This window comes from Camelus dromedarius, chromosome 8 (genome assembly GCF_036321535.1).
Source record: "Camelus dromedarius isolate mCamDro1 chromosome 8, mCamDro1.pat, whole genome shotgun sequence".
NCBI lineage: Eukaryota > Metazoa > Chordata > Mammalia > Artiodactyla > Camelidae > Camelus > Camelus dromedarius.
Window position 1 is genome coordinate 75740220 of NC_087443.1, and position 27972 is coordinate 75768191.

Below are 27972 nucleotides of genomic sequence, written 5' to 3' on the forward strand. Positions count from 1 at the left end.
AACCTGAGCCTCAGTTTCCCCATCTGTACATTAGGGGTAAAGATATGTACCACAGGTTTGCAGTGAGAATTAAAGTGAAGAATGATCGGACGCTCTCGGAATATTCCAGGTTGCCGGCATCAATTTACTCGCTCAGAAGAGTTCAACCAACACCCTCCCTCATCCCCCAACTCTTTCTTCCCCAGCGGAGGGCAAGCTCAGCTCTCTGGGTTGGCCAATTTTCTGCAGAGTCGCCTCAGCCAGGCTGGGAGACAGCGCCCACTCAGGGTGGTTGCGGTACCCGGAGAGGTCGCAGGCCGGTAACAAGTCGGGTGTTTGTTTCCAGGATCCTTCCTTCTACCCCCCAACCATGCGGGAGCTCGCGGGACGGGCTGAGACGCGGCCCGGGAGCCGGTGCGGCGGCCGCGCAGAGGAGGACGCACAAATTGTATTTCAGCACCGGGTCCTTCCGGGTTAATGAGCTGACACCATGATTAAAGCTGACCATTTGTAATGTGTCTCGACCCCGCCGCCGAGCCCTTAAGAGGTTAATGCGGTAACGGAGGCCGGCACCTGCCCCTCGCCGGCCTCCCGGGCCGTGGCGCGCAGCCTCTGGCCCCCGCCCCCGCGGCTGCCCCGGCTGCGCCACCGACTCCTAATCAATTAGCCCATTAACGAGCCCTTCGAGGAGTTAAGTAGGGAGAGGCTCTGCTACGGGCAGGACTGCAGTCGGTAACTCACCGCGGCTAATGATATTATAAGCGCTTTACTCAATAACCCGGGCGCGGCGCGGGCAAGGAGGGAACTGCACTGTCATGGTGCAGCGTCTGGACATTGGTGGGGCCTGATTCCAGAGTCTCCTTTACCCTTGGCTGCATTGGGGGGGCACTCTAGGGTCAGGGCTCCCTGGATCATTTGGTCAAGCGATCCCGAGGCTGCAGACCCAGGGAGTGGGGTTGCCTGGGTCCCTTGGGACTTGCCTCACGACTTCGGTTCCTCGAAGCTTATATAGATAACTTTTCCCCTGAAACGTTTTGCCGGCTCCGGGGCGGGTTCTACATCCGGTAACAGCTGATCCGAGAATTAAAGGGGTGAGAGCCAGGGCTTTGAGGGAGCCGTGAGGACGAGGGAGAGAAGTATGGTTCGCTGAGCGCCTACCGCAGGCGGGGTTCAAAGTTGGGCACTTTGACCTTATACAGCTTCTGCGAGGTAATCGTCGCTTCTTCCCCCAATTTTAGGAACGAGTAAACCGAAACTCAAAGTTTAAGTATCCTGTCCAAGGTCACCTAGTCATTTGAATAGACTTTGCCTAATTCTCACACTATGTCCCGGTCCTCACCTCCTTCTCCTCTCCTTTCCGGAGCGGAAACTTTTCTACTTTTGCAGCAATTCCCTGACCTCCAATATTTGCCTGAAAACGAGAGTCACTTATGGAACAAGAGGGAGGGCCTTGGGCTATGCAGCAAAGGTTTACAGTGTACCTACTATGAGCTCCTAGTGTTTCTACATTTTTCCGGTGCTTATTCATTCCTACCTAAGAGGCGAAGGGGAGGGGATGCTAAATGAGGAGTTCGTATCACACATGAAGGCAGTGAGGCTCTGATTGGGACTTGGCTTGTCCAAGTTCACGCAGCGTGTAAATGGTGGTACTGGGACTGGACCCCTTATCTCGTCAAAGAAGATCTAGGGCTTCTCTCCCCCGCCCTCAACGATCATGCGGCCTTGTTGGGCCAGTGGCAGGGGTGGAGTCTGTAGAATCGGAAGGGTAGAAGTTGTCTGCTCCCAGCCCTTCCAGTTAAGCTCCCTGGAAGAGCATCAGTTCTGAGGCACACGCTCCAAAATCCCACCCTGCCCCCTCCCCAGCCTCCCGCACCAGGCGCAGCGGTTTGAGGGGTACAAGCCCTGCTTGCCTTTCCAGGCTGGAAGAGGTGAGAGGCTGAGGGAGTGTCGTGGAGCAGCCTGTGTGAGCCCTTCAGAGGGTGAGAGGACCAGTCGCCTAAGGGAGGCATCGGGCCACTCCAGTTCTGAGCCTAGAACTGCCCCTGCTCCTCGAGAGGACCGGGGTCCCAGCGATCAGAGTCAACACAGAGGCTAGGAAACTGTGTGGAAGAGCTATGCTGCTTTCGGTCCACGCTATCCCTGGCTGGACACAGTAGATGCCCTACGGGCTCTTCGCGCGCTCCGGGGAGTACAGGCTCTGCGTACCGAGCTTGGGCTTTTTGAAATTTTCCGGGGCCGCTCGGCGGCGCTGCGATTGGCCGCGTCCGGGTAACCTCTATGCAAATAAGGCCGCGCCACCTCCGCGCCGCGGGAGACCCGGCGAGCTGGCGGGCAAGGAAAGGGCATTCGCGCCGGGGCTAGGCGGGCGCACCCAGAATCGGCTGCGCAGGGACCCCGGCGCAGTCGTCCCGTGCCCGCGTGTCCCCTCACGGAGGGGACGCCTCACCAGCTTCGCCGCCCCCTCCCCCTGGCTCCCCTCCCCCCCCCTCCCCCGCCTGCCTGCCTGCCTGCACCACCTTACACCCAGATCGTCTCTAAAGGGAGTTCTTGGTTTCCTCCGATTTCTTATGAACCCAGGATGGGCAGCAAGGAAGATGCGGGCAAGGGGTGTCCGGCGGCCAGCGGCGTCTCCAGCTTCACCATTCAGTCCATCCTGGGCGGGGGCCCCTCTGAGGCGCCACGGGAGCCCGCCGGCTGGCCGGCCAGGAAGCGTAGCCTGTCCGTGTCCTCGGAGGAGGAGGAGCCGGACGACGGCTGGAAGGCACCCGCCTGCTTCTGCCCAGACCTGCATGGCCCCAAGGAGCCGGGCCCCAAGCACCATCCCCCCATCCCCTTTCCTTGCCTGGGTAAGGATCTCACGCCGCCGGGTTGGCCGCGAGCAAGCTCTAGGGGAGGGAAGCTGTGCCTGGGCTCTCGTGTCAGACCCCCTCTGGCCAGAGTCGCGGCCGCGCGCGGTCCGGGGCCGAGGCGAGGTGACGCGCTCTGTGCTGACTCTCCCGCCCGGTGGGCGCTCGGGAAGAAACCGGGAACACAGATGTCGCGCGGCGCGGTGTTGGGGAGGTTGGGTTGGAGGGAGAGTGTACCATCGTGGGTTGGGCACAGGGCCGGCCGCACACATGGCTCTGCCCTCAGTATCCCTATACACATCTGATACTTTCTGCACACGAGGTCTAGAAGTCGGATCTGAGCTGTCTCTACCGCATTCTCTTTCAGCGTCTTTTCCTTCTCTCGCTCTCTCGCTCCGTCTCTCGACCTCTCCCTCTCTCTCCTCCTCGGAATGATTTAGCACTCCAAGATGATTGACAATGGTGCCTTTCAGAGATGGTTCCTCTTTACAACATCTGACCAAGGGGAGCCCCGCGTTAGTCCTTAGCGTGTTTTTCCGAACAAACGGCCTGTGAAATGATGCCACCCTATAAAGCTTGGGGAACTCTTCCAGCTCTGTTATTACAAGGCAAAATCACGTTTTAAAATCATGCTAATGTTCCCCCTCCAAACCTCCTCCCCCTGTTACCACATGTCCTTTCCCGAAGCTGAGAGCAGAGACCTTAGACTCAAAGTAACTGGGTCCCTCTCCTGTTGCTGTTCAAAGACCGGGTGCTGGGCTTTGGGTTTAAACCAGAGGGAGAAGAGGAAGGGGTTGGGACCAAGGAAGATGGGATCAAGGCTGCTGGCGCCTGCCAACCCCCTGGTCCCTGCGAGAGCTGAGGGTCTCTGAGGCTCCCCAACTCCATGGCCTTCCTGTTCTCACTCCCCAGGTACCCCCAAGGGCAGCGGAGGCGCAGGGCCAGCGAGCTCGGAGCGCACGCCTTTCCTTTCTTCTTCGCACCCGGACTTTAAGGAAGAGAAAGAGAGGCTCTTGCCCGCGGGCTCGCCTTCGCCGGGGCCAGAGCGGCCGCGGGACGGCGGCGCCGAGCGGCAGGCGGGCGCGGCCAAGAAGAAGACGCGCACGGTCTTCTCGCGCAGCCAGGTGTACCAGCTCGAGTCCACCTTCGACATGAAGCGCTACCTGAGCAGCTCGGAGCGCGCCTGCCTTGCCTCCAGCCTGCAGCTCACCGAAACCCAGGTCAAGACTTGGTTCCAGAATCGCCGCAACAAGTGGAAGCGGCAGCTCTCGGCCGAGCTGGAGGCGGCCAACATGGCGCACGCGTCGGCGCAGACTCTGGTGGGAATGCCGCTGGTGTTCCGGGACAGCTCTCTGCTGCGAGTACCGGTGCCGCGTTCGCTCGCCTTCCCCGCGCCTCTCTACTACCCGGGCAGCAACCTCTCGGCCTTACCTCTCTACAATCTCTACAACAAGCTCGATTACTGAGCCGCCCGCGGGCCCCGCGCCGCTCGCCCGCCAGCTCCGCGCCAGCTGGCTGACCCCCTCCGGAGCGGGGCGGCGTGTTTCCAGAAATATTACGAAATACACCATGTGTATTCATTATCTCTTATTTATGGCCTCTGCCCTACTTTTTGTTTTTGATTATTTCGATATTTATCGGCATTCCTCCAGCCAGATCATCTGCTCTCTACCCAAAACAAACCAATACGTTTTGAAAACCATTTTGGAGGGGATGTTCTTGGGTGGTGGTGGGAAAAGGAGTCTCCGCCAGATCGATACTGAGTGGTTGGGAAAAAGAAATCAGAAAAACACCAAGCCAGGTACACTCCTCTTTCCCATATATACACCTGTATATAAGCACATGCACACACGGCCGGCCAAGCCAGTCCCTGGCTGTTTCGAACAATGATCTCAACGCCCCTTTTCGTTTCCTTTGTCCCGAGGACGGGTAGGGGTGAAAGGAGGGTGGGAGATTTCAGATCTGTAAATATTTTTAAAGAGAAAAAAATAAAAAATTTAAGCATCGTTGCTAACTTTGGTGGAATTGGTTGTTCTGCTAACGCGCAGGTTTTCTCGATTTTTCGTGGAAGGGTTTGCAGGCGTGTGTCAGAAGAGGTCTGTCTTGCTCCACGTGGAAGGTGGGGCGGGGGTCAGAGGTTAAAGGTCCGGACCTGGGCCCTGCCTAGGTGGCACGTGTACTGGAGCCGCACCCCCTTCCACTGGCTAGTGCCCATAGTCCCGGCGCGGGCTCAGGCGCACCATGGCCGTAATCCAGCTTCTGAGCCTGCACCGAGAGGCACAGACTGATGGGTAGCAGGCCTCACTGCTAAATTGGTTGCCTCCCTGAACGATCTTCTTTCCAGCACTGGGAGCGCCTTGGGCTTGGCCGCAGCAGGGCGCCGAGAGACGTGGTTTAACCTGTGAAATGAGCCTCCTCTCGGAGGGCGCAGGGGAGGTGGAAAGGCGCAGCCTGGACCAGATATAGAGCCCGCTTTGCTAGTCCCTCGGCCTGGCGCGACAGGCAGGCAGCCGGTCACAGTTGTCGAGCCTGTGGCACAGTTGGGCGCCCCGCGCTGCCTGGGAACTGGGCGCGGAAAGGCGGCACTTCGGCTGAGGAGGGATGAGGCCAGAGACTAGGCAAAGGAAGCGCGGGAGGCATAGGCTCCTCCCCACAGTTTTGTTGTTTATTGTTTGCATTTGAGTCGCTAAGTGGCCGGATCGCGGGCAAGCACGTGGCCCCTGGCACTGAATGGAACTTTGGTGCGCAGTCTGCGCGCTCAAGGACTTCCGCACCCCAACACCTGCGGCTGCAACCCTGGCTGGGAGGGGGCGGCACCCAGAGAATAGACGCGCGCGAGTGCCATGCAAATCGCAGAGTCTCGCAGTATTAGATCGCAGACACCTGTTTCTTGTAAAACGTCGGAAAAGATAGCCTGCATTTAGAGGAGCCGGGCGGTTCGGTGTCACGTGGGGCGAGCTCCCGGGTCCTCCTGCCCCCGGCACCGGACTGCCCCTTAGTTGGTGCAAAGGTGCGGGAGTCAGCAGCGCTGAGAGCCCGATTTCCTCTGCTAGAAGAGAAACATTTGCATGATAGACCTCTCTTTTTGGGCCGAGAGGCACGGAAATTATCTGCATGTTGTGAAAATATGCAGGGTATCTGTAAACCGCGTATGTGACTCGCAGTATTAAGTCTAAAATGCCGGAGTCTTGTCCATTTTGAGGTCATATTTTTTTTCTTCTCACATTAAATTTCGTATTTCAAGATGACATTAGAAGTATGATACAAGAACACAGTGCCAATACTATATGGACAACTGCGTTTATTTCATTTCAGTTTAGTTCAATTCAGTATTTACTGAGCCCTAGTACTTGCTAAGCTATGCTAGATATGGGATAGTCAGAGAAAACAAGTGACAGTGGATCTGTTTTCTTCTGATTCATTTGGTACACATATTTTATTTCAATGAAGTTCTCTCTTTCCAGATGACCTGCTTTAACATTTTGTTTTCCTCTCAAGTTGCTATTTGAATATTCCATGCAGAAATTGCCTTCAAGGAACTACTTGTATAGGAATATTTTATCCATATCATTTTTGTCTGCATTTCAATACATTACTTTTTTTTTTTTTGAAAGAGATGACGGTTTTAACAATATTGGGTCACTATATCCTTTTGGGCTTATGTCTTTTATAGGAACTGGTTTCCTGTAGTCACTTAATAGCAGAGTGATTTTGCCCTTAAGATGTTAGGGATGACCCTTTTTTTGTTTGTCATATAGTGGGTATTTCACATTTTTACTAATCCAAGAATTAACCATCAAAGGTGATCCAACAGTGTGATTAGTTTTGAGGAATTGCTCTTTCTTACAGGTAACTTTCATACACACACACACACACACACACACACACACACACACACACACACACACACACGACTTTGTATTTGAATTTAAAATGTTGTTCAAGACTCCATTGTGGCCAGATTTCCTATCTCAAGACTGTCAATTCATTTGAATAATCAGCAAAATCATCAGCCTCCTTTAGGCTCTAAACTGGATTTAAAAGATTGAGGTTTCTTAAAACTCAAATTGAGTCCGGCTGCAACTGCATGCCCAGAGGGACTGAATCATGCACACACTGGATAATGAAATACACTTAGATTTTATTAGCGGATAATTCATGCTCAGAATCTCGAAACACTAGTAGAATTAAATAAACAACTGGGGGAGGGAACCAAATAAAATTATTTGGAGATAAAATTATTTAGCCAAAATTAGAATGGAAGCAAGGCACTGCACTTTAAAATTCTTAACCTAGCCATTAAGTTGTTGAAAAAGAAAAGATAGAGAACCACGTATGAGGACTGGTGAGGAGGGAGGGCAAGAATCTGTCCTTTTAGCAGGAATAGCATCAATATACTGGGCAGAAGGGTGGTTGCTGTGTGTTCACTGTGTCAAGATTCATAAAAAGAAGTGCAAGTGAGTCAGTGTAGATGAATGCATAAGGACCAACAACACTTTCTATCAGTGTACCTTAACAATTAAACATTTTAACCTCAACAATTTCCTCTCACTTCATACAAAGTCACGTAATAAAATAAGATTTTTTTCCACAAAAGGCAGTGAAAAAGAGGTTATAGCACTGGTAAACTGAAAATTTTCAGTGAAGTTTTGATACTCAAGAGTGAGTCACTTTTCTTTCATGAAGATTAAATTATTTCTCATTATGGAAGCAACCTTCTTGAATCTATTTATGGAGGATTCTAGTAACAGAAAGTAGAGTAAACTGAACCTGCCAAGTCTAGGGAGTTGTTGGGGTGGGGTTGAGGTAGAAGGGGAGAAGCTTGTGGCTGTCATTTTTAGGACCCCGCTTGAACATATGTCTAAAAGAAGCTTTTGAGCTTTTAACACACTGCAAAGTAATTATTTGTTTCCCAGTCTGTCCAATCTTCTGGACAAAGAGTTCCTCAGGTGCAAGAACTAGTCTGATTAATGCATCTTCCCAGCCTCTCACCAGGCCTAGCACGCACTAGGTGCTCAATAAATGTTTGCAGAAACCTGGAATGAAGAGATAAAGCATAGCATAAATTAGAACGAGTTTCTCTGAGGTCAGTAGATCTTACAACATTGGGAAACGTGAGAGCCTAGTTCATAGGTGGAAACTCCAGGAAAATGAGAAAAAAGTAGGGCAGAATAGCCAATTGATTAGAGCAAATATTTCCTTCTCTCCAATTTTGGTTAACTTCAGGGGCATATGCACGTCCAGTGAAAGAGAGAATAATTTAGCTCTATGAAAGTACTCACCAAAATGGGTTCTTGTGTCTGAGAGATTAACTGTGATGGGAGGGGCCCCGAGTCGAGTTGGTGAGAGCATCTTTCCCGCCCACTGTTCAGATGACAGGCAGAGGGCGTCAGCTCCAGCGAGACTACATTTCCCAGCGTGCTGCACACGGGAGGGAGAGGGCGTATCGCAGCCCTGGCGCGGTGCTCTTTGGGAGTTGTAGTTTTTACTCGTCCAGTACCAGAGTGGGTCCTCAGCCGGCTGGTGAAACGAGGCCACGTGATCGGAAAAGTGGCGGTTAGCCTTTGAGCCGGAACTGGTTGCCTGGGTTGACCGACGCACGGCCTCCCGGCGGGCCAATCAGCTGCCTAGACTGAGACGTTGGCGTTTGAAATCAGCCAATAGCAGGCATAGGCTGGAGCTTCCTCTCCGCCCCCTTCGCCGGGCCCGCGAGTGCGGCGAGGGAAACTAGGCGGAGGCCAGCGTCGGTGAGCGTCCGCGAAGTTGCTTCTGAGGGAAACCCAAGGTAGCGGGAAAAGCGACCGGGCGCAGAAGCGGCTTCTTTAGGGATTTCCCCGGGCCTGGAGCTGGCGGAGCCGTCGGCCAGGAACCGGTTTCGCTTCTATTACTTTTCCTTTATTTTAGGAGCCTCTGGGGCGCCAGGCCTCAGGGGAGAGGCCGGGGTGCAGGAGCCCGCGGCAGGGAGGGATGCGGCAGGCCAGACTGGAGGCTGGAGTCGGGGGTGTGGCGGCGCGGGCCGGGCCGGTTGGGGCACTTAGGAGGAGCGGCGGCTGCGGTGGGGCCGGGGGGGGGGGGTGAGGCCCGACCGTGGCGGGCGCGCCGGCTTTCCGCAGGCTCAGAGGCCGTGTCTCCGGCCTTTCCTAGGTCCCTCGTCCACGTGTCCCCCCACTACCCGGCCATCTGCCAGTCTCGCACCCCGACCCTGGACCCTTGGGGACTCTCACTGGGCGCTTGTTCCGTAGATGACCGGTTCTAACGAGTTCAAGCTGAACCAGCCACCCGAGGACGGCATCTCCTCGGTGAAGTTCAGCCCCAACACCTCCCAGTTCCTGTTGGTCTCCTCGTGGGACACGTCCGTGCGCCTCTACGATGTGCCGGCCAACTCCATGCGGCTCAAGTACCAGCACACCGGCGCCGTCCTGGACTGCGCCTTCTACGTAGGTGTTTCCCGTTTCCGTGCCGCCCCCTTTTTACTTTACAATATCACTTGTTAGAAGCGTCCCTTTTCCAGCGTTGGGCAGCGGGTTTTGTCGGTGGAGATATTTGGACAGCTCCCCACCCCCACCACTTACCTTGAGCCCCAGGTACTGTTTTTTGGGTTTTGTTTTGTTTTGTTTGTGTTTTGACTCTGGGGACGTGCAAACGTCGGAAATTCAGTCTCCCCTTGGATTCTAATGGAATAACCCTGCAAACTTTCTGGACATAATGTATTTGAAACTCACAAGACAGTAAAATTTGGCTGCCTGACTGAAAGAAAGGTTGGTTTGCTAGTGAATGGGAATGCCTGTTTACTCACAGCCAATGTGGTGAACAGTTCTTCCTTATTTGCTGACATAGTAGTTTCCTTGGCCACTTATTTGCTTTATTTTCTGTGTTTTTTGTTTGTTTACGGTGCATAGCTGAGCCCTAAGCATAAACTGAACAGTTGGCTTTAGAAACAGGAGTTTTAAAACACTTTGTAAAGCTCTAAGTTTTAAATGACTTGAAACTTCATTTTGTAGGATCCAACGCATGCCTGGAGTGGGGGATTAGACCATCAGTTGAAAATGCATGATTTGAACACTGATCAAGGTAACATAGTCACATTTTTACCTGTTTATTGTTTTCTTAGCTAGTGCTTACTTATAAATGTTTATTTAGGAAGAGTAGTTTCTGAATTGCTTGGTTCCTCAGTTGCTTACATATAAAAGTGGCTTGAATTCAGGACTTTTTGTTTAAATGATACCATTAAGTTAAGATCACAAAATATGCGTGCATTTTGTCAGTAAAACTCATTGTGATCTCCATGCAAAGGAGTAGCACTTAAGTATTTGCCCTTTCCCTTGTCCTCAAAAGTGGACTGGATCCTGCAGTGGTGTGCCTTTCAGTAGGATTTCCAGGAGAGTGCTGATGTTTCAGAGTTCTCTTTTCAGAAGGAAATTTAGTTTAGACTGAAGAAAAACAGGTTTTTAAAAATATAACATTATAAAATAGCCTATCCTTCTGGGTACCGTGTTAACCCTGCTTGTATAATTGATTAGCATAGAGTATACTTTCAGTTGCATTTATTAGATGAATAACAAGATGACACATTTTCTATTAGTTAATTTCTTAGAGATATGAAATGACTTACCCACATTTTTATGGTGACTTTGGAGCAGAGCAGAGATTGGAGTGGAACCCAAATACACAGAGCTCTCTAGTGGAGTTTTTTGTTCTGTTTTGTTTGTTATATGCACACATTAGATAGAGATGTACTTGAAAGACATGACAAGGCACAGAAATATGACTAAATGAGGATGAGTTGGACGGTGGGAGGTTGGATAGAGGATAGACACAGTAGCTCGTCAAGGGAAAAAAGAACTGAGGCAGAAGAGGCTTTTGCATGAAAGCCATTTTGTCTTGTAACTTATAACTGCAGATGTTTGATTGTGTTTGCGCATAGCTTATTCTACATAGTAAGTTAGCTTCCAGGTTTAGGTCGTATTTGTTTAAAAACTTGGGAGAAAAAAAAACACTGTAAAGCCAACAAAGACTTTTGATGCTGGAGACCATAAGTAAGGGGGTTAGCTGTTTATTCTCAGAAGGTCCATTGCTGAACTTTATGAGATGCTTTTTTTTTCTTAAGTACATTTTTAAACAGGTAGTTTTCCTATTTGAGGGTCAGGACCCCATATTGCTCTTTGTGGTATCCTTAGCAAGTAGTATAAATTCTGGGACGTCAGTAGACATCGGTAGATATTAATTGAATAAATGAATGAGATAATGTGGAGAGTTGAAATTGAAAGGAGAGAAATTGTGTATTGGAAATTTGACCCACCCTGAAAACCAAGGGAATTAATCATAAAACTCCCTACCTTCCTCATCTGCAGCTCTCAAATAATCCTGTTACCATTTAAATAAGTGGTAACCTCAGCCTAATGCAATAAGTTTTATCCAGATCCATATGACCAGAGTTCTCCACTCATTTTTTTCATTCAACAGGTATTTCTTGAGTACTTACCATGTATCGGTACATGCAGTAGATACAGTCAGAACTATAGAGATAAACAGGATTCCTGATTTGAAGGAATCTAGAATTAAGTGAGGAAAATAACAGATATGCCACCTACTGTAGTCTGAAATTCAAGTCAGCCTTTGGTATGTACCATGCCAGTGAATCAAACTATGCCCTGTAAGGTGAATAGAAATGAATGGATGACTTTTTGTAGTCATGGAGAAATTTTCTTTGTGTAGATATTTCTATCGAGTTGGTGGAAACAGATTCATTACAGTAGAATGAATGTTTCCTTCTGTTGTTCACTTGAGGAATCTTTGTTTAGTAAAGCTAGACGTTGTTTGTTGGTTTGTTTTTTCCCTACAGAAAATCTTGTTGGAACCCATGATGCCCCTATCAGATGTGTTGAATATTGTCCAGAAGTGAATGTGATGGTTACTGGGAGTTGGGATCAGACAGTTAAATTGTGGGATCCCAGAACCCCTTGTAATGCTGGGACCTTCTCTCAGCCTGAAAAGGTAGGCTCTTTATATACATAACGGGAATTATGGTCCTTGGGGTGATTTGACATAATAAATGTTTGAATGTGATGTTGAATTTAAAGGTTGAGAGTTGATGAGTCTATTTCAAACTCAACTAAATTAGAAGTATTTTGATGTGAAGGACAATTAGTTTTGGTATTTTGGTCAACTTTTTTCTGTCAGCTGTCACATTTGTACTGGATAGCACTAATTTAAATAAACCCACTTACGTGTATTGTTAATGCTTTAAATCCCAGAACCTAGAAACAACTTCTCAGAGAAGTCGTTTAGCAAAGACTGTTCAATTGCCTTAAATTGGGTTTGACGTGCCTGAGCCAGGAAGTGGGATAGAGCATCACTCATTTTCTCTTATGACCTGAGGTTTCTTTTGAGTTGACTGTTAAGAGGGTGGAAAGGGTTATCATTTGAAATTTAGTGAAAAAAGGTGTCCTGTGTTCTCTGACTTTTACCATTTTTTTATTTTAAAAACTGACACGTAGTTTGAAGGCTCAAGTGAACGAGGCTTCTTAAAGCTGAAACTTTGTGTATTATTCTAACCTTTTGATCTGTACAGTGAAAGTGTAATTGAGCATTCTTGGCTGTATCCTCATCAGACTTTATCAGGTGGTAGTTAATTTTAAAGATTGATTGTTTTAGCAGTTTAAAAGTATTCCTCACTTGAGTCTATTTCCTCAGTGTAAATACACTATTCAGTTCCTGTTAGCCATCATTATATACTGTAGTGCATCCAAAGAGCCATTATTTTTGTCACATCACAGTCGAATCTACTCCTGGCAAGACCTTTGTTCAGAATAAAATAATTGCATTGTTTCTAGTTTTGATTTATGGTTGTATGTAACATGTTAAGAGCTGTGATAAATTGCTGACAGAATATCATGTAATGGACAGCCACACTGAATCAAGCTGCTTATTGGTTCAGCAAGGTTCATTATGTCACTTTTTTTAATACTGTCTTTGATAAATGTATATACCTAGTCAGTAGCATGACAGTGTTTTTACTTGATTTACGATCCATGGGGATAGAAAGCACTGTTAGAAGCTTGTGTGTCACCTGTATAGTAAAGATTTAAGAAAAAATTCCCATTTTGATTGTACTGTTATAAATTGATCTCTTTCTGGATTCTGTGTTTTTTAAATTCGGTGTTTCATATATCTTAGGTTAATTTCTGTTTTTCTGCCAACATCATGTTTTCTGACTAAAATGTGGTAAATCTTAATATTTTTCTTATTTAAATACTCTTACATTAAACCTACTATTTTGAATCTTTTAAATTCCTTGTTTTTCTCTTGGTCAGATTAGTTGTTGAACTTTAAGGCCAGATTGAAGAGGCTATCAGGTCGTTACATTGTTAAACCTAATTTTTTATTTTTGGCTGGTAGTATGGAGTTAACATATTAGTGATTATTAACCATATGGTTTAATTACTGAATGTTAAAGAGGTGTCTTACATATCATGGGGCTTCTTCATTTTTTATAGTGATTCTTCAGGTTTTAAAATATTAAATTAGATTAAATTAGAGTTGCTTATTAATTGAAAGTAATGATCAGAGTGCAATTATATACTTGAAGTCTAGTTATAAAAAAATGATTTAACGTGATCAGGAAAATACATTTTGCCGCCATTTTCATGAATTTGCTATTGTATTCAGTCCCCAAATACTGTTTGAAAATAAGTCACTTTAAATGCTTGCTTGCAGGAAATTTTGTGATTTATTGTGAAGGAATTTTTTGTGGAAGTTGTTTTAATATTGAAGAAGAAGAATTATGAGAAAAAAAATAGATGCTTTTAGGGGATAAAATGTTTTTTAAATTTTCCCTTAAGATCGCTATGTCTTGAGTGTTTAGTATGACGTCAGGGCACAATAATTTGCTTTGTCATATGCCAGACCACTATCCTTGTCTTTTAATTTTGAGTTCGTATGCCACCAAAAGCACCTAAGCAGCTAATTAATGAGAGCTGTCTCTCCCATTCTTCCTGGAAAGGCCTGTTTATTCAGCGTGACAGCTGGGAAAGTCAAGCTTTTTAGAGTTAGAACATGAAATCTCATTCCAAAAGGTGGTCATAGAAAAATAACTTTGAAAATGATTGTTTTATGAAAAGCCAGAAGCCCATTGAAAGATGTCTTGAGTTGTTTTTATGCCTTTATTGTTTCCTTTTTGAGTGTGTTTTTTTTTACACTTTTATGTTGTCACTAAATGAAATAAGAGGGCTGTAAAAATTATTTAATAATTTGTTTTAGTAACAGAATTGTCTTCAAAGATGTTTTGAGAGAATTAATTCGAACGTACATTAATGTGATACATGGTTAAGTGTTAAGAATATATTGGGTTTATTGTTTTTTGCTGGTTACTTGGTTTGTATAACTGTATTTAACTGTCTTTGAACCTGATTAAGTAACTTTTTTATGGTTTCATGATTGATGGACTTTATTTTGGGGCCAAATGCCATTTTTAGGCAAGTAGATGATTTTTAGCAAGTTTTGGTCTTTCTTGAAAGGTGTATACCCTCTCAGTGTCTGGAGACCGGCTGATTGTGGGCACTGCAGGCCGTAGGGTGTTGGTGTGGGACTTACGGAACATGGGCTACGTGCAGCAGCGCCGGGAGTCCAGCCTGAAGTACCAGACGCGCTGCATCCGAGCATTTCCAAACAAGCAGGTACTGACCCCCCCCAACACTTTTGGAATTTGAAAATAATATGATCTTACTGTGTAATAGTGATTTAGTTACTGCCTTTTAAAGCTTTGTGTCCTTTTTTGAGCAGTGATTTAGAATCTACTGTTAGGTGTATTTTCGACAGCCTTGTGTTAAAAGGTAGTATGTTAACTCAATTTTACAGAAGGCTTTGATGTGAAGAGGGGTTAAGTAATCTGCCAGTGGTTTGAATAGAGGTTTTCTGATTCCTTAGTGATCCTAGTCCAGGATACGTGACAGGTATGCAGTAATCAAAGAGAGTTTTGCAGGTATTTTAATTTATAAACCAATGAATTCAAATTTACATCTGACAATTTAGGATTACGGAATTTGGAATTCCCTTTATCCCCCTCTTCGTTAACCCTAATGCTAATAGAGTTCTTTAGCCAGTGTGATAGTAGAACTTAGATTTTTTTTTTTTAAAGAATGCTGCTGGTGTTACAGAGGCATTGTCCCTCATATAATGACTACCTCTTGATGAACGGAGTGGGTCAGTCTTCCATCATCATTCCTAAATGAGATGACAGTTTATTAGTGTGCCCCTTTCCCCCGCCAAATCCTTAAAGTTCGAAGGGGAGTTGGTGGCGGGGTCAGCTGCTATAGGAATCTTACATGAGGAGAAGTCATTAAAGACATCAGATCTCTTTGGAATCTTACGGCTGCCCTTCAGGGCTTGTGCAGCTTGAAGCAGTTATGTCAGTTATTCTCAGCCCTTTATCTCAAAAGGCTAGTACCTCACATGGTGATCACAGCTCTTTTTCTCAGGATACTGTAAGTTTCCATGGAAGATAAGGAATCACAGTTATGGGAAACTTTAGAGATTTAAGTTTCTGATTAAAATATGCTTGCATTTATGAATATTATTACATCTTAGATCTAAAGTTTTCTGTCAGAGTTTATCTCCAGTTTATAATGGAAGTTTAACTAAAAGTAACATACTGATGTTTTTTCCCTCCATAAATAGTTTTTCAGGAATAAAGCTTTTTCTGTACCTTGAAGAATTAAAAAAAAAAAGAAAACATAGATTTTTATATTTACCATCTCTTATTTTGTTTGACATGTTATTTCAAGGAAAGATGAGGAAAGGTTTGAAATTATAAACCACTTTTGAACATTGCTGATAATCTGTGTTGTTTGTGTGCAAACTCAACTTGCTGTAGTTAAATGCAGGAGGCAGGATGACTGAGATAGACAGCTGGTTTTCCAGTTGATTTGAGTTGTTGATACACCCCCACTGAAGGAGACACAATTCTTAGGGTTGCTAGAGGTGAGGAGGCATAGAACAAAGAATAATATGTTCCAACTGATGAAACGAATTTGACTCCGCCTTTGGACAGGACAACAAATAAATGATACTGAAACATTTTAAAATTCTTGTTGAGGTTTGACAAAATAACTAGACATTTTTTGATTGCAATGTGCAGGGTACTGGTAGAATGAAGAAAACAAGTGATGTTAGCCTTATTTTTATTTTTATTTTAAATAGGTATAAGTGTTCTTAAACTTTTGGAATGATCTTACCTGTATTAGCACAGCTTAAACACTTGGTTAAAATCTAGTTGTATTCTCTTTTCATTTCAAAAATAGTCATTTTTCTTTAGTGTGGGTTGAATTTAGGAATTCATGCCTTGTTTTGGAAGCTGGAATTACCATTTTTGTCCTCTGATTCCCCTTTGGTAGGGTTATGTACTAAGCTCTATTGAAGGCCGAGTGGCTGTTGAGTACTTGGACCCAAGCCCTGAGGTACAGAAGAAGAAGTATGCCTTCAAGTGTCACAGACTAAAAGAAAATAATATTGAGCAGATTTACCCAGTCAATGCCATTTCTTTTCATAACATCCACAATACCTTTGCCACAGGTAAAGTATAGCATGCTAACTTACATCTGCTTGTTAAGATAACATCATTTTGCTATCAGTTGAACACTGCACATTTATACTTGGACAGAGTTTTAAAAAAATTGTGCTTGCTTTTTATGATATTTAAGGGAAGAAAATCTGATGTAGTACTTCTTGGGGAAAGTGAAACTTTTGTGACCTTTGAAATCAACTGTTACGATAATGGTTGCTTCTGTATCTGCTTTAAAGAACCATTTTGACTCCTTTGTAATTACTTGCAGGTGGTTCTGACGGATTTGTAAATATTTGGGATCCATTTAACAAAAAGCGACTGTGCCAGTTCCATCGGTACCCCACCAGCATTGCATCCCTTGCCTTCAGTAATGATGGGACTACACTTGCAATAGCATCATCATATATGTATGAAATGGATGACACGGAACATCCCGAAGATGGTATCTTCATTCGCCAAGTGACAGATGCAGAAACAAAGCCCAAGTGAGTATGCTTCACCTGTATTTGAGCCTTTTCTTGCATTCAACCCAGGATTTATTAATTTTTCTAAATTCATGAATAGCACTGTTGATGCCTGCTCGATATTACAGCTGACTGTAGGGTTGGAGTTGATTTTATCTTGTTCTCCCAAGCTTTCAATATCCGTAGGTTGATAGACGTCTGATGGATAAAATTGTGCCTAGTTGTTTTGTAGAGAAGAATGTCAAACTCTCATTCTTCTTGAATAGACACTATTATTTGAATCTCTGGAGTTATTACGAGCTCATTGCTTCAAAATTAAGTTGAGGAATTCAAGAATAATTTATTTTAGCAAATTCTATTTAAGATATTTAAGAATTTGAACTGCCAAAACTCTTTCCTCTCTACAGAGCTTGTTTCTTTAATACTTACACAAAATAAATGACCTTCAGGTCTTACTGAAAATTCAGTAATATGGCCTTGCCTGGAATAGCAGATTTCCTTAGTTTTGAAATTTTCATAGATGTCTTTAGCTCTTGGTTGTAACTGTTGACAGAGAAGGGACCATTTACATTTTTTTGTTACGTAGGACAAAGCTTTTTCCTTAATTACCTGCACCAGGCTTAAGGGAAACCTGATCCTTCAGCACTTGTTTAACCATAAAATACCAGCCCCAAGTGTCTTTGTCCTATTCCTTGTCCCTCTCTCAGGCCCTGGAAGGAAGTCCTCAGTAAATATTTATGGAATAACTGAATGTTTTCAGGATTCCTATACTTTTCTGAATTAAAATGGTATAGTGCCCTTGTTGAATTGGTTGAGTCCCTGAGAGGGGGCAGAGTATTAATTATTCAATACCATGTATACTTTTACAGGTTTGACTTTAGAAAAGACTTAGCATGTGAAGCCTGTTGAATAAAGGGCTGTGTTTGCATTTAATCTCTCACTTTTGTATCTCTTGTCCTGGCCGGCCATTTTGATCTCATGCTGTTCTTTTTTCTTTTGAACTTGTAGGTCACCATGTACTTGACAAGATTTCATTTACTTAAGTGCCATGTTGATGATAATAAAACAATTCATACTCCCCAATGGTGGATTTATTACTATTAACAAACTGGGGAAAAAATTTTAATTTTAATATTATAAGAACCTGAAAATAATGGAAAAGAGGTTTTTATTAAAACAAATTTTTTTTAAAAGAACACTTTCTTTAGTGCATGAGATGATTTGATGATTTGCTGCATTTGAAGGTATTCGGGCAAACAGAATCGGAGCTGAGTGACTGCAGTTTTGGGAAAAAACCATTTTTGACTTTGATGTTTTTTTTTTGTTTCCATTGTGGAAATAAATGTGAATAGATATAGGTAGTTAAAAAAAAAAACCCTTTGCATTCTTTCTGGACCTTAAATGGTAGAGAAAAAGGCTCTTGAGCCATTTGTTTCTCTTGCTGGTTGTAGTTGCTAATTCTAAAGCTGCTTCAGACTACCTCACGAGGAGGTTAATCTACAATTAAACAATATTTCCTCTTGGCTGTCCATTATTTTCTGAAGCAGATGGGTCATCATTTCCTGGGCTGTGAAACAAAGCGAGGTTAAGGTTAGACTCTGGGGAATCAGCTCGTTTTCAATCTTATTAGGGTGCAGAAGGAAAACTAATAAGAAAACCTCCTAACATCATTTTGTGACTGTAAACAATTATTTATTAGCAAACAATTGATCCCAGAAGGGCAAATTGTTTGAGTCAGTAATGTGCTGAGAAAAGACAGAGCATATCTGTGTATTTGGAAAAATAATTGTAACGTAATTGCAGTACATTTAGACAGGCATCTATTTGGACCTGTTTCTATCTCTAAATGAATTTTTGGAAACATTAATGAGGTTTACATATTTCTCTGACATTTATATAGTTCTCATGTCCATTTCAGTTGCCCAGCCGCTGGTGATTAAGGTTAAAAAGAAAAAAAATTACAGTGAGAATGAGATTCATTTCAATGTAATGCCCTGAAGCAGAACACGAACTTAGCTTGGCCTGTTCTGGGGAGTTCCAGCAGTATTTTTGTTGCCACACTTTTTGGTTTTTATTTACATTATTTGCAAATGTATGTTTCTGAATGGGACTTGGACCTCTGCTGAAGTTTATTTTATCCATGATATATTTTTAAAAAATTCTTTTGATGCAGAGAAAGGTCATCTTTTTATTTTTGAAGTATTTCAGTGAAAACTCAGTGTTAAGTCTGAACCCATCTTTTGAAATGTATTTTCTTCATTGCAGGTCCACCTAACCATCTCGTGAAAGTGATTTCTCTATGGAAAGCTTTGTTTTACTTCCTACAAAATACATGCTTTTCCCCTAAGGGATGCGTTATAGTCATTGTGGACACGTTATCTAGTATGTGGATTTCTCTGTTTTCTGTCTTACAAAAAACTTGTCTGTGTGTCCTTTCGTACTGACTTATGTAGGATGAGAGTCTGTCCTCGTGCAGTAGTCTGAAGAACTGTTTCTGCCCCCAGCCAGCCCAGTTGCTGTGTATGAGCAGCGTGAGCTCTTTTTGTAAAATAACCTAAACCTGTTATTTCCATGCTGTCTAATAAATCAGAGATTCAGAACCCTTAAATGTTGGATGTTTTTAAATGTCGGTAATTAATGTAATTTACTTCATAAAAAGGCTTCTGTAAAGCAAAACTCCCTTCATCAAGGGCCTGGTGGGGATGACATTGTACCTTTAGGTCCACACTGCCTTATTTAATTATGTCTATTCTGATGTACTTTGGGGCTTGAGTCTTGGATAAAGTGATCTGTTGGAGTTCTGCCATTTCCCTAGTGCCTGCTTGCTGGGTCAGCAGGGCCCTCGAGCCAACTGTGCAGCTTCACAGGACGGGCACAGACTGCGGGGCAGCTGACAGGGTTCCTTTGGCACGACTCTCCCCTAGTAGTGCTAGCGGTGGAGCTCCTGCAGCTCATGGAGCCCGGTGCTGATGCAGGCAGGGTACGTACAGCCAGATGACAGGCCCGTCTGTACTTATCCATCAAATACTAAATCAGAGTGAAGCCCTTGGGATGGTAAATAATGTAATAGCCAGAGACTAACTGATGGGTTTGGTTCTTTAGTGTGATTATGTGCGTTTTAAAGTCATAACCACTTGGTTGAGGACAGAGCATAAATTTAAAACATTGTTTAACTGAAAGAGAATTAATATAGTGTGGTAAAAGGTGACTAAATGAAAGCAACGTGCGGGACCTGTTTTTGAGCTCATGGTGTGGGAGAGCTTTTTTTGTAGTTCTTTCTGGGTGTCCTCTTGTCTCTTGAAACCAAGTGTATCTCACCCTAAGCGAGTCTCCCTGCCTCCTCTACGGACCTCTTAACTGCTCTTCTTCACAGTTTGCCTGTTTGTGATTATAGCCACCTGTCCCCCTAAATGACGCAGGTGTAATACTGGTTTTCATTGTTTTCCCTTACCCGGATTCTCTTCTCTATTTTAAAGTGTCTCTTCTGTTTATCTTTCTTCTTTTCCTACTGCTTTTATCCCACTACCTTAAAGGGTCCCTTCCACCCATCTGGGGGAGTGCAGCAGCTTCAGTCTCTGCCCTAAACCCTCCATCTTCTGGAGCAGTGCCTTTCAAACCTTTTAGTTGTGACCCAAGTAAGATACATTTGAACCATGGTCTAGAACACACACAGGTCAATACAGTATGTACAACAGAGAAAGTTGCATAAAACATTGCTTGCCCTTTGTACACGTGATACATCAGTTTCCTTCCTTTCTTCTTTTTTTTTTTTTTTTAAGGAAATTCTGGTTTTGGCCTCCTGAACTGATGTTATAACAGAATGCCATCTCTAATTTGGAAAATTGCTCTATACCACACAAAACTTTAAAAAGTCTTGCTCTTTTTATCATGCTGTGGCCTAGATCCTCCAGTGCGCCCCATTGCTCAGAGTAGCCCTTCATTCACTTTGTGAGAGGGTATGCCTCTTCCAAGGCCTGCAAATAACCAAGAAGGGACTGCTGACTGTCAAGTTGCTCTTAGAAGAATGGGAGTGGAGCTGACCTTCACTGGGAATTCTGACAGGTAGATGAGAATGTTCTGGTGGCAGCAGTATCTGGTTCTGGGTTCCACCATGTTAAACTTAAAGGTATGTTAGTTCTGAGGGAACCGCTTAGTTCTGGGAGAAATCCACATGAGCCAGCCTGAACCTTGAAGTCTGTCTAGCCATTGAACTTGTCTTTGAATCTCAACTTTGCTGCTTAATTCATTGCATCACTGGCTAAGTTAATTTCTGAGTAGCAGTTTACTCATCTGTAAAGTGAAGGTAACACCTAGCTCATGGAGTTATAAATGAGTGTATGTTCCTTAGGGTGCGCCTGACACAGTCATTGAATAGCAGATCCTTTCTTAGGATGAAAAATAATCAATTCATTGCTCTCAGTTATTAGCTACCTTTTCAGGCTCTTTTCTTTTTCATTAATTAATGTAGTTCTCATATATCTGTGGGATTCCTTGCTGTTAACGTTTGTCAATATATTTGTCTTTTTAAAAACATTTATGAACTATTTCAAATATTCAGAAAAGACTAAAAGAATCACACCTATAAACTCACCATCCAGATTTTAAAATGTTAATATTTTGTCATAGTTTCTTCCCTTCATTTAAAAATAAAACATTGCCATACTTGGAGCATTATTTGTACCCCTCTCTCACCACATCTGCATTTTGCATTCTTAGAAGTATTGTGCTCATTTATTTATGCCTTTATGCCCATGAGGTATATCCATACGGGCAGGCTTCAGAGGTATTACAGGTTCAGTTCCAGACCACCGTAGTAAAGCGAATCTAGCAGTAAAGGAGTCACACAAGTTTTTTGGTTCCCCAGTGTGTATAAAAGTTACGTTTACATAATACTGTCTGTTAAGTGTGCAATAGCATATGTCTAGAAATACTATGTACATACCTTAGATGCTTTATTGATAAAAAACTGTCATTTGAGCCTTCAGGGAGTTGTAATCCTGCAGTAGCATCAAAGATCACTGATTATAGATCACCGTAACAAACAGTAATAATGAAAACTTTTGAAATAGAGTGAGAATTACCAAGATGTGACACAGATACGAAGTGAGCAAATGCTTTTGGAAAAATGGCACCAATAGATTTGCTCAACACAGGGTTGCCACAGATCTTCACTTTGTTAAAAAAAAAAAAAGTATCTGTAGAACAGAATAAAGTGAAATATGATAAAACAAGATACGCCTGTAAATCTTTAAAAAAATTTTGCATAAATGGTATACTGGTTCTATCCTGGAATGAACCTACCCCTAACTGACAGATGTGGTTACTAAAATGTAGAAGGGAAGGCATAAGGCTACAAACAGAATCATTTGTAGGGGAACAGGCAGTCCCGAGGTGGCACAGTGGAGTGGCTGAGCTGAGTGCTCCCTTTCTCCAACTGAGATCAGCCACCATTACGAAAGGAATAGCAGTTGTCCTCTGATGTGTTGGCTCTTCAAGGGTGAAAGCTGCATAATCGAACAGAAGTTGTTCTTTCCCCAGGGAAATAGGGGAGTGTGTTAATGGTACCCAAGAGATTAGGTGTACTGAAAAGAAAACATTCTTGTCATCCAGGAAGCAAACCACGGCTCTGGTGTTGTGGTTCTCTTCTTTGACATCCCCTCCTCAGTCTTTGAAATGTCTCTAGGTAGCCCATCTTTCACTTGGGAAAGGACTGATTTAAACTATTAGGGCTGGTTACAGCAGTATCCTTTAAAAATGGCACCTGGCAGTGTTGCTTTGGGACTCGCGCTAAGACCAGTGAGAGCTGCTGAGCCTGGTGGCCACAAACACCAATTGGCCATTGCGTACAGAGGCCCTTTCCCTTGCTCAGTGGTGTGTTGTAACTGCTTTCATTTTTGAAGGACACCCACAGAAACTGTCTTGGAGTTGTTGTGGGGCATTGACTTCTTAGGATGTATTTTTGTGTCCTGATGGAAAGAAATCTGAAGGTAAAAACTGGACTGTACTGTGATTTAGAGAGAGCTGTCATTGGGGGAACATGGCATGAGTTAGCCTGGTTGGTTAATATAATTTATGATTTGGCAACTGGCTTTCAAAACTTTATTCTGAATGAAAAGCAGCTGGTTTTATTTTGTTTTGCTTTCTTTGAATGCACCATTGGTAGGTATGACTTTCCAAATCACCTGACTTTAGTAGAGAAATGGAAAAACAAATGCTTTACTGAGCTTTGATGTAGCGGGGTGTCAGACTAAAGTAATTGAAGGCTCATTTCCAGTGGTTTATTTCATTAACTAATTTCCCAAGAAATATTCTTTCACCTCTGACCATCCCCTAGCTAACTTTGTGCAGTTAACACAAAACTAAGGAAGCCATACAAATTATGCTCACTGGTCTCAGAAGCACCTAAGTTTGCTTTTCCAATGTTGTAACGAAGTACCTTTCATCCCTTTATAGGACTCTGTTATAGGCTATTGCAGTAATTTAAAACCTATGTACCTAGACTCCTGACCTTGTTATAACATCACTTTATAATTCTCATAATACTTGGCTCTTGAAGATTTTCTTAGTACTAGCCATGTATTCTTAAAGAGCCCAGATGATTTGTCTTTGGTGTTATATTACCCATATCTCCTCAGCCGGGAAGACCTAACATTCTTAGTGAATTGCCAGACAAAAATCCTTCAATTCTTTCATTATTTCACAGCTTAACATGGCAGCCAGTTATTAGCTTTCTCCATTTAAAGAAATACCCTTGCTTGGAACAATGGCAACCTACGCCTTCATGCTTTGGGTGTAGAAGCGGCTCTCTTGCTGGGTTCACTGTTAGTTCATCAAGATGGCTGGTGGCCCCGTGGAGAAGCCCAGCTTTCCATACGTGACTAACGTAGAGGTGGTCATGGAAATGGAGGGCAAGGATGTTACCCTTTAGGCTCTTAACATGTTCGTCACCCTTGTCGCTTCTGTTTCAGGTGAACGTGGAACTCAGTTGCCTGCCTAAGTCTAGACTGGGCACCGTTGGTTGAGAGCTTGGTACTTATTTGGCAGCTTGGCTTTCTGCTTACGTTCCATGTGTTGATAGAGTGTGCAGTGTTAAATGCTGGGCTTCACTTTTGCTTTGCAATAAGATTACCATTTGTACCATTTCAAAACATCCTGTGCTTAGCTTGCCAATTATTATACACAGTTTTATTTTTGACTCAGATCTGAAACTGTTGACGAGTAATAGACATCTGATTTATTTGGACTCCACTGTCAGAATCTGTGATAGACTGACTTGACTTAGGAGAAAAAAACAAATGAGATCAGCGGGAATATATTTAACTAACTCTTAAAGGGAGACTCCTTTATGGATATTGGCACATTGTTAACTGTAGTAATATTTGGTCTGTGCATTGGACGGGACTTCTGCCTGGAAACACGAGAATAGCCGTCTGCATTACTGGGAATATTTAATATTTCTAAAGAAACACTTTTTGGCTGAAAATAGTAAAAACAGTTTGGGGACAGTTCTGTGGAAACATACAGAAAAACTAGCTTCTTGGGGTTACTTGGAAAATAGTAGGACTAAACCAAAATTTATATTTGAAATTTAAATTTAAAGCAAAAATTTTAATTTGATCGTGAGTCAGAATTTCATGAAATGGTATCTTACTCATCATTGATCCGAAATGAATGCAGCCCAGAGGAGAGGATTATTCCTGTTTCCTCTTTTGGCCCAGTGTTTAGACCTGTTTTGCCAACATTCCTGATTGAGTTCATCTTTTTAATCTAGACTGGTTTCTCCTTGATTAGAGCTTCTTAGTGGAGTGGATGAGAAGAAAAAGACTAGGGCAAGGTATTTTTAATATTTGTTGCTTTGAGCAGCTAATTGTAGATTTGCAATTAAAGGGACAAAAATGCCTGTAAAAGGTTCTGCTTTTTTGGCAACTCAGGAGAAGAACCTGGCAGGAGAGGGATATGGACATATTGGAAGGGGTGACAGCTGTGTCAGAGGCTAGCCTCTAATATTTGTGGATGGAATTGTCATTACTTTTGAGAGAAGGGGATTCATCTTTATTTTTATTAGCCCTCCAGAAATACAGATAAAGGTCAGGAACTGGAAACTGAAGAAACCGGTTTGAAGCAAGCCTTCTCTGACCTGTGTTGGAACTTGCTGAATGATGGGTATCCAAAGTCTTTGGGCATCTGGAGAGCTGAGATCTAAAAAGCTTCATATGGCCTGGCCTCTTTCTGAATGTGAGGGCCTCATAGAAAACATGGAGTCATGGCCTTTTTTTTAATGGAATCATCCATCACTGCCAGTTGCTTGGTGGAAAAAAACAACAGGGGTCTCTTAAAACAGCCTCATAACCCTCAGGGATCAGAAGACTGTGCTGGGCTGATGTGACGATGGCACACCATTCAAGATCTTCTGTTGGCCACTCACGCAGATCTGTAATTTAGGCCACACAGTCTTTCATTCTTTTTTTTTTTTTTTCCCTCTCTGTACCTTTCTCACTTCCTTCCTCTTTCCCTCTCTCCTTTCCTTCAATCAATAGGCAGATAATAAAGGCCATTTATGCAAAAGTTGACTGAGGAAAATAAGGCCATTGGTGGATTTAGATGCTTGAGACCCCATTTTGCCATTTGGTCCAGGTGGTGGGGGTGGCAATGGATAAGTCAACCTATTGGCATGCATGCAAGACCAAGCATTGGCTCTGATCTGGCATGTGTTTTGCCATAATAATTGGGCCTTTTGAGGGCACAGTGAAATAGCACATTTTACTTCCATACTTTACTTAACAGTACATTAAAACAGAAGCACACACATCGTGCAGGGATTCTGTCAAGCAATAGCTTAGGAGATGCCCTTGTCCCCACTTCTGGGCCCAGCTCACATTTAAACAGAACATGACTTTTGAGATTCAGAAGCCACTGTTTGGAGCACCACTGGATTGTAAAAGCATGCATATTAGTAATTTGATTTTTTGGATGGTGTATAGATTTTCCAAGTCTGGTAATTTTGAAGAGGAAGATGTTGGAAAAATACTATGAGCTTACTTGTACTTGAAGCAAAATTTTACCTTGAAATCCAGCTTCTTGGGAAAATGTAGAGTAGGGTTAACAGCTTTGGGCTAGATGTCAAGAGACCGAGAGCTGGCCCAGTTAGTGGAGTGTCCTGGGGTACATGAGCCTTGAGGCTCCTGCTCTTTCTGAAAGGCTCATTTGCATGCTTCCCCGGCCTGACCCGCGATCTCTTTGCCTTTGAAAGGCAAAGATTCTCAGCTTCTGCAAGTATGGACTTGTTCTGTTTCTTAAGTATTTCAGTAGATGAAGGTTTGGAATAAGAAAAACTAATGTTTTTCCTCTTCCTGCTTAGTCCTCAAATGACTTGATCATCATCCCTCTTAAAGGACACTGGATCATTTTTTTCCTTGCATAGTGTTCCCTCTCACAACAAACAAATGAGGGTGATATTATTTTACAGATGAGGAAACCAAAGCCACAAGAGGTTAAGTTACAGCCTTCAGGTCACACAGCTTGTACCTGTAGGACCATGATTCACCCCCAGCCTAACTCTTAACTCACTACACCACTTTGTTTCTCTGTGTCTATGTGGTTGATGGCGATCTGTGTTATTTTCCTGCCATTCATTCATTCTTTATATAAGTATTTCCTCATATTAAGTTCCAGACTCTATGTTAGGTAATGAGTTCATTCAGGGCAGACACTGTCTAGATTTTCATTTTCCCTACAGTGCCTGGACCATTGTAGGTACTCAATATGTACACATGCTACATGAATGACAGCCAGAAGAGTGGGTGTAGTTCGTGGTCCCAGAGTTTGCTGGACCCATCTTAAGAGTTTCCAGTTTTCCTTCATAGGGTATGAGTTCTTTAAACTCAGGATTTAACTTGTGATAGAAGTGTTTACTACTGTGTATGAAGATTTAATGATGGAAGCCATGGGCACTCACTTTGCCATAGGTTGGAAGAGAAGCATGGAGAATAATCAAGTTGATCCATTGATAAGTCATGCCCAATTTATCCTCAACAAATTCCTCAATTTATCTTCAACTATACTCTTTCCTCCTCCCTACCTATCTCTCTTTTGCTCTCTCTCTCACACACACATGCACACACACAAGACACACACACAAACCCTTCTTTTTGATGTCTTACTCTTCCAGCCCTGCTCAAACCTCCTGTAAGACCCCTTCCTACATTCCTGGCATCACATTCATCTCACCTCTTCCCCCCATGTTCCCCAAAGCATGCTTTCTTGTACTTCAGCTACAGCACTTATCAAAACCCAGTTTATTTCTATTTTCAGAAAAATTTTGGGCACAAGTAATTTCTTGTACTGGTTTATGAGCCCTTAGAGGTCAGGAAGTCCTCTGTTCACAGCTTCCCAGCACCAAACATAGTGCTTTATATGAAGTAGGATGCAGTAAATATGGAATTAGATTGAAATTTGTCCAGAGATTTTTCCCAAGTGTCAGTTGTTCTTGTACTAGGTGCCATGAGGGCCTTTAGAAATAACATAACACAGACCCTGACCTCAAGGGGTTTGAAAAAAGGAAGAAGATATTTTCAAAATGAATGAATGAGTGAGATGAATGCCACTGTCTTAGCAATGGCCAGAGGAAAATGGATACTGATTTCATACACTGGCTAAAATACTTCTTGCCAGATTGTAACTTGAGCTGGATATATTCTTTTAAGTTTTCATCCCCATATTTAAAGCTGTATAATTTTTTTTTCTTTTGGGGTATTTCCATTTCAGTGCACTTTTTAAAATATCGAGTTGCGACACATTTCTTGGGAGATCGTGCTTGAAGACCTTGAGTTACCTTCTGACCATATTTCAATCAAGGCTTTAATCACATCCTCAGCCATTGAATTATTTAGCATCTTTTTGAGATTACATTTTTTATTCCTAATTATATGACAAAGATATATACCATGAAATATTTATCTTGTAATTATGATTAAAATGTACAGTCTCCCCAAAGATGTGAATAATAATGTTAAGTATTCTCTATTTAATTAAAGGAGTGGTGAACTGGACTGGGTTGCCATGGTTAAGCTGAGAACTACATTTCCCAGCATTCCCTTGCCAGTCTGTTTCCTGGTTAGAGTTG

General features: G+C 43.4%; 2 protein-coding genes across 6 annotated transcripts in view; both read left to right on the top strand.

The window, feature by feature from the left end:
* Nucleotides 1-4834, top strand: part of HMX2 (H6 family homeobox 2) — an 8367-nt gene extending 3533 nt beyond the window's left edge. Inside the window, exons 2-3 of the mRNA XM_031461934.2 lie at nt 2557-2825; nt 3738-4834. Of these exons, the coding sequence (XP_031317794.1) occupies nt 2558-2825; nt 3738-4291 (822 nt within the window). The 5' untranslated portion in view covers nt 2557 and the 3' untranslated portion in view covers nt 4292-4834. The remainder of the gene's footprint in view (nt 1-2556; nt 2826-3737) is intronic.
* Nucleotides 4835-8518: 3684 nt separating this feature from the next.
* Nucleotides 8519-27972, top strand: part of BUB3 (BUB3 mitotic checkpoint protein) — a 49006-nt gene continuing 29552 nt past the window's right edge. The window contains exons 1-8 of one of the 5 annotated variants that reach the window (XM_010976032.3): nt 8519-8610; nt 9068-9262; nt 9827-9896; nt 11668-11819; nt 14342-14500; nt 16217-16394; nt 16655-16871; nt 19116-19458. In XM_010976032.3, the coding sequence (XP_010974334.1) occupies nt 9068-9262; nt 9827-9896; nt 11668-11819; nt 14342-14500; nt 16217-16394; nt 16655-16871; nt 19116-19125 (981 nt within the window). In that variant the 5' untranslated portion in view covers nt 8519-8610 and the 3' untranslated portion in view covers nt 19126-19458. Of the gene's footprint in view, nt 8611-8969; nt 9263-9826; nt 9897-11667; nt 11820-14341; nt 14501-16216; nt 16395-16654; nt 16872-17858; nt 17934-19115; nt 19459-27972 lie in introns of those variants that run through there. The other 4 variants (XM_031461940.2, XM_031461935.2, XM_031461936.2 and 1 more) reach the window with 4 other exon arrangements.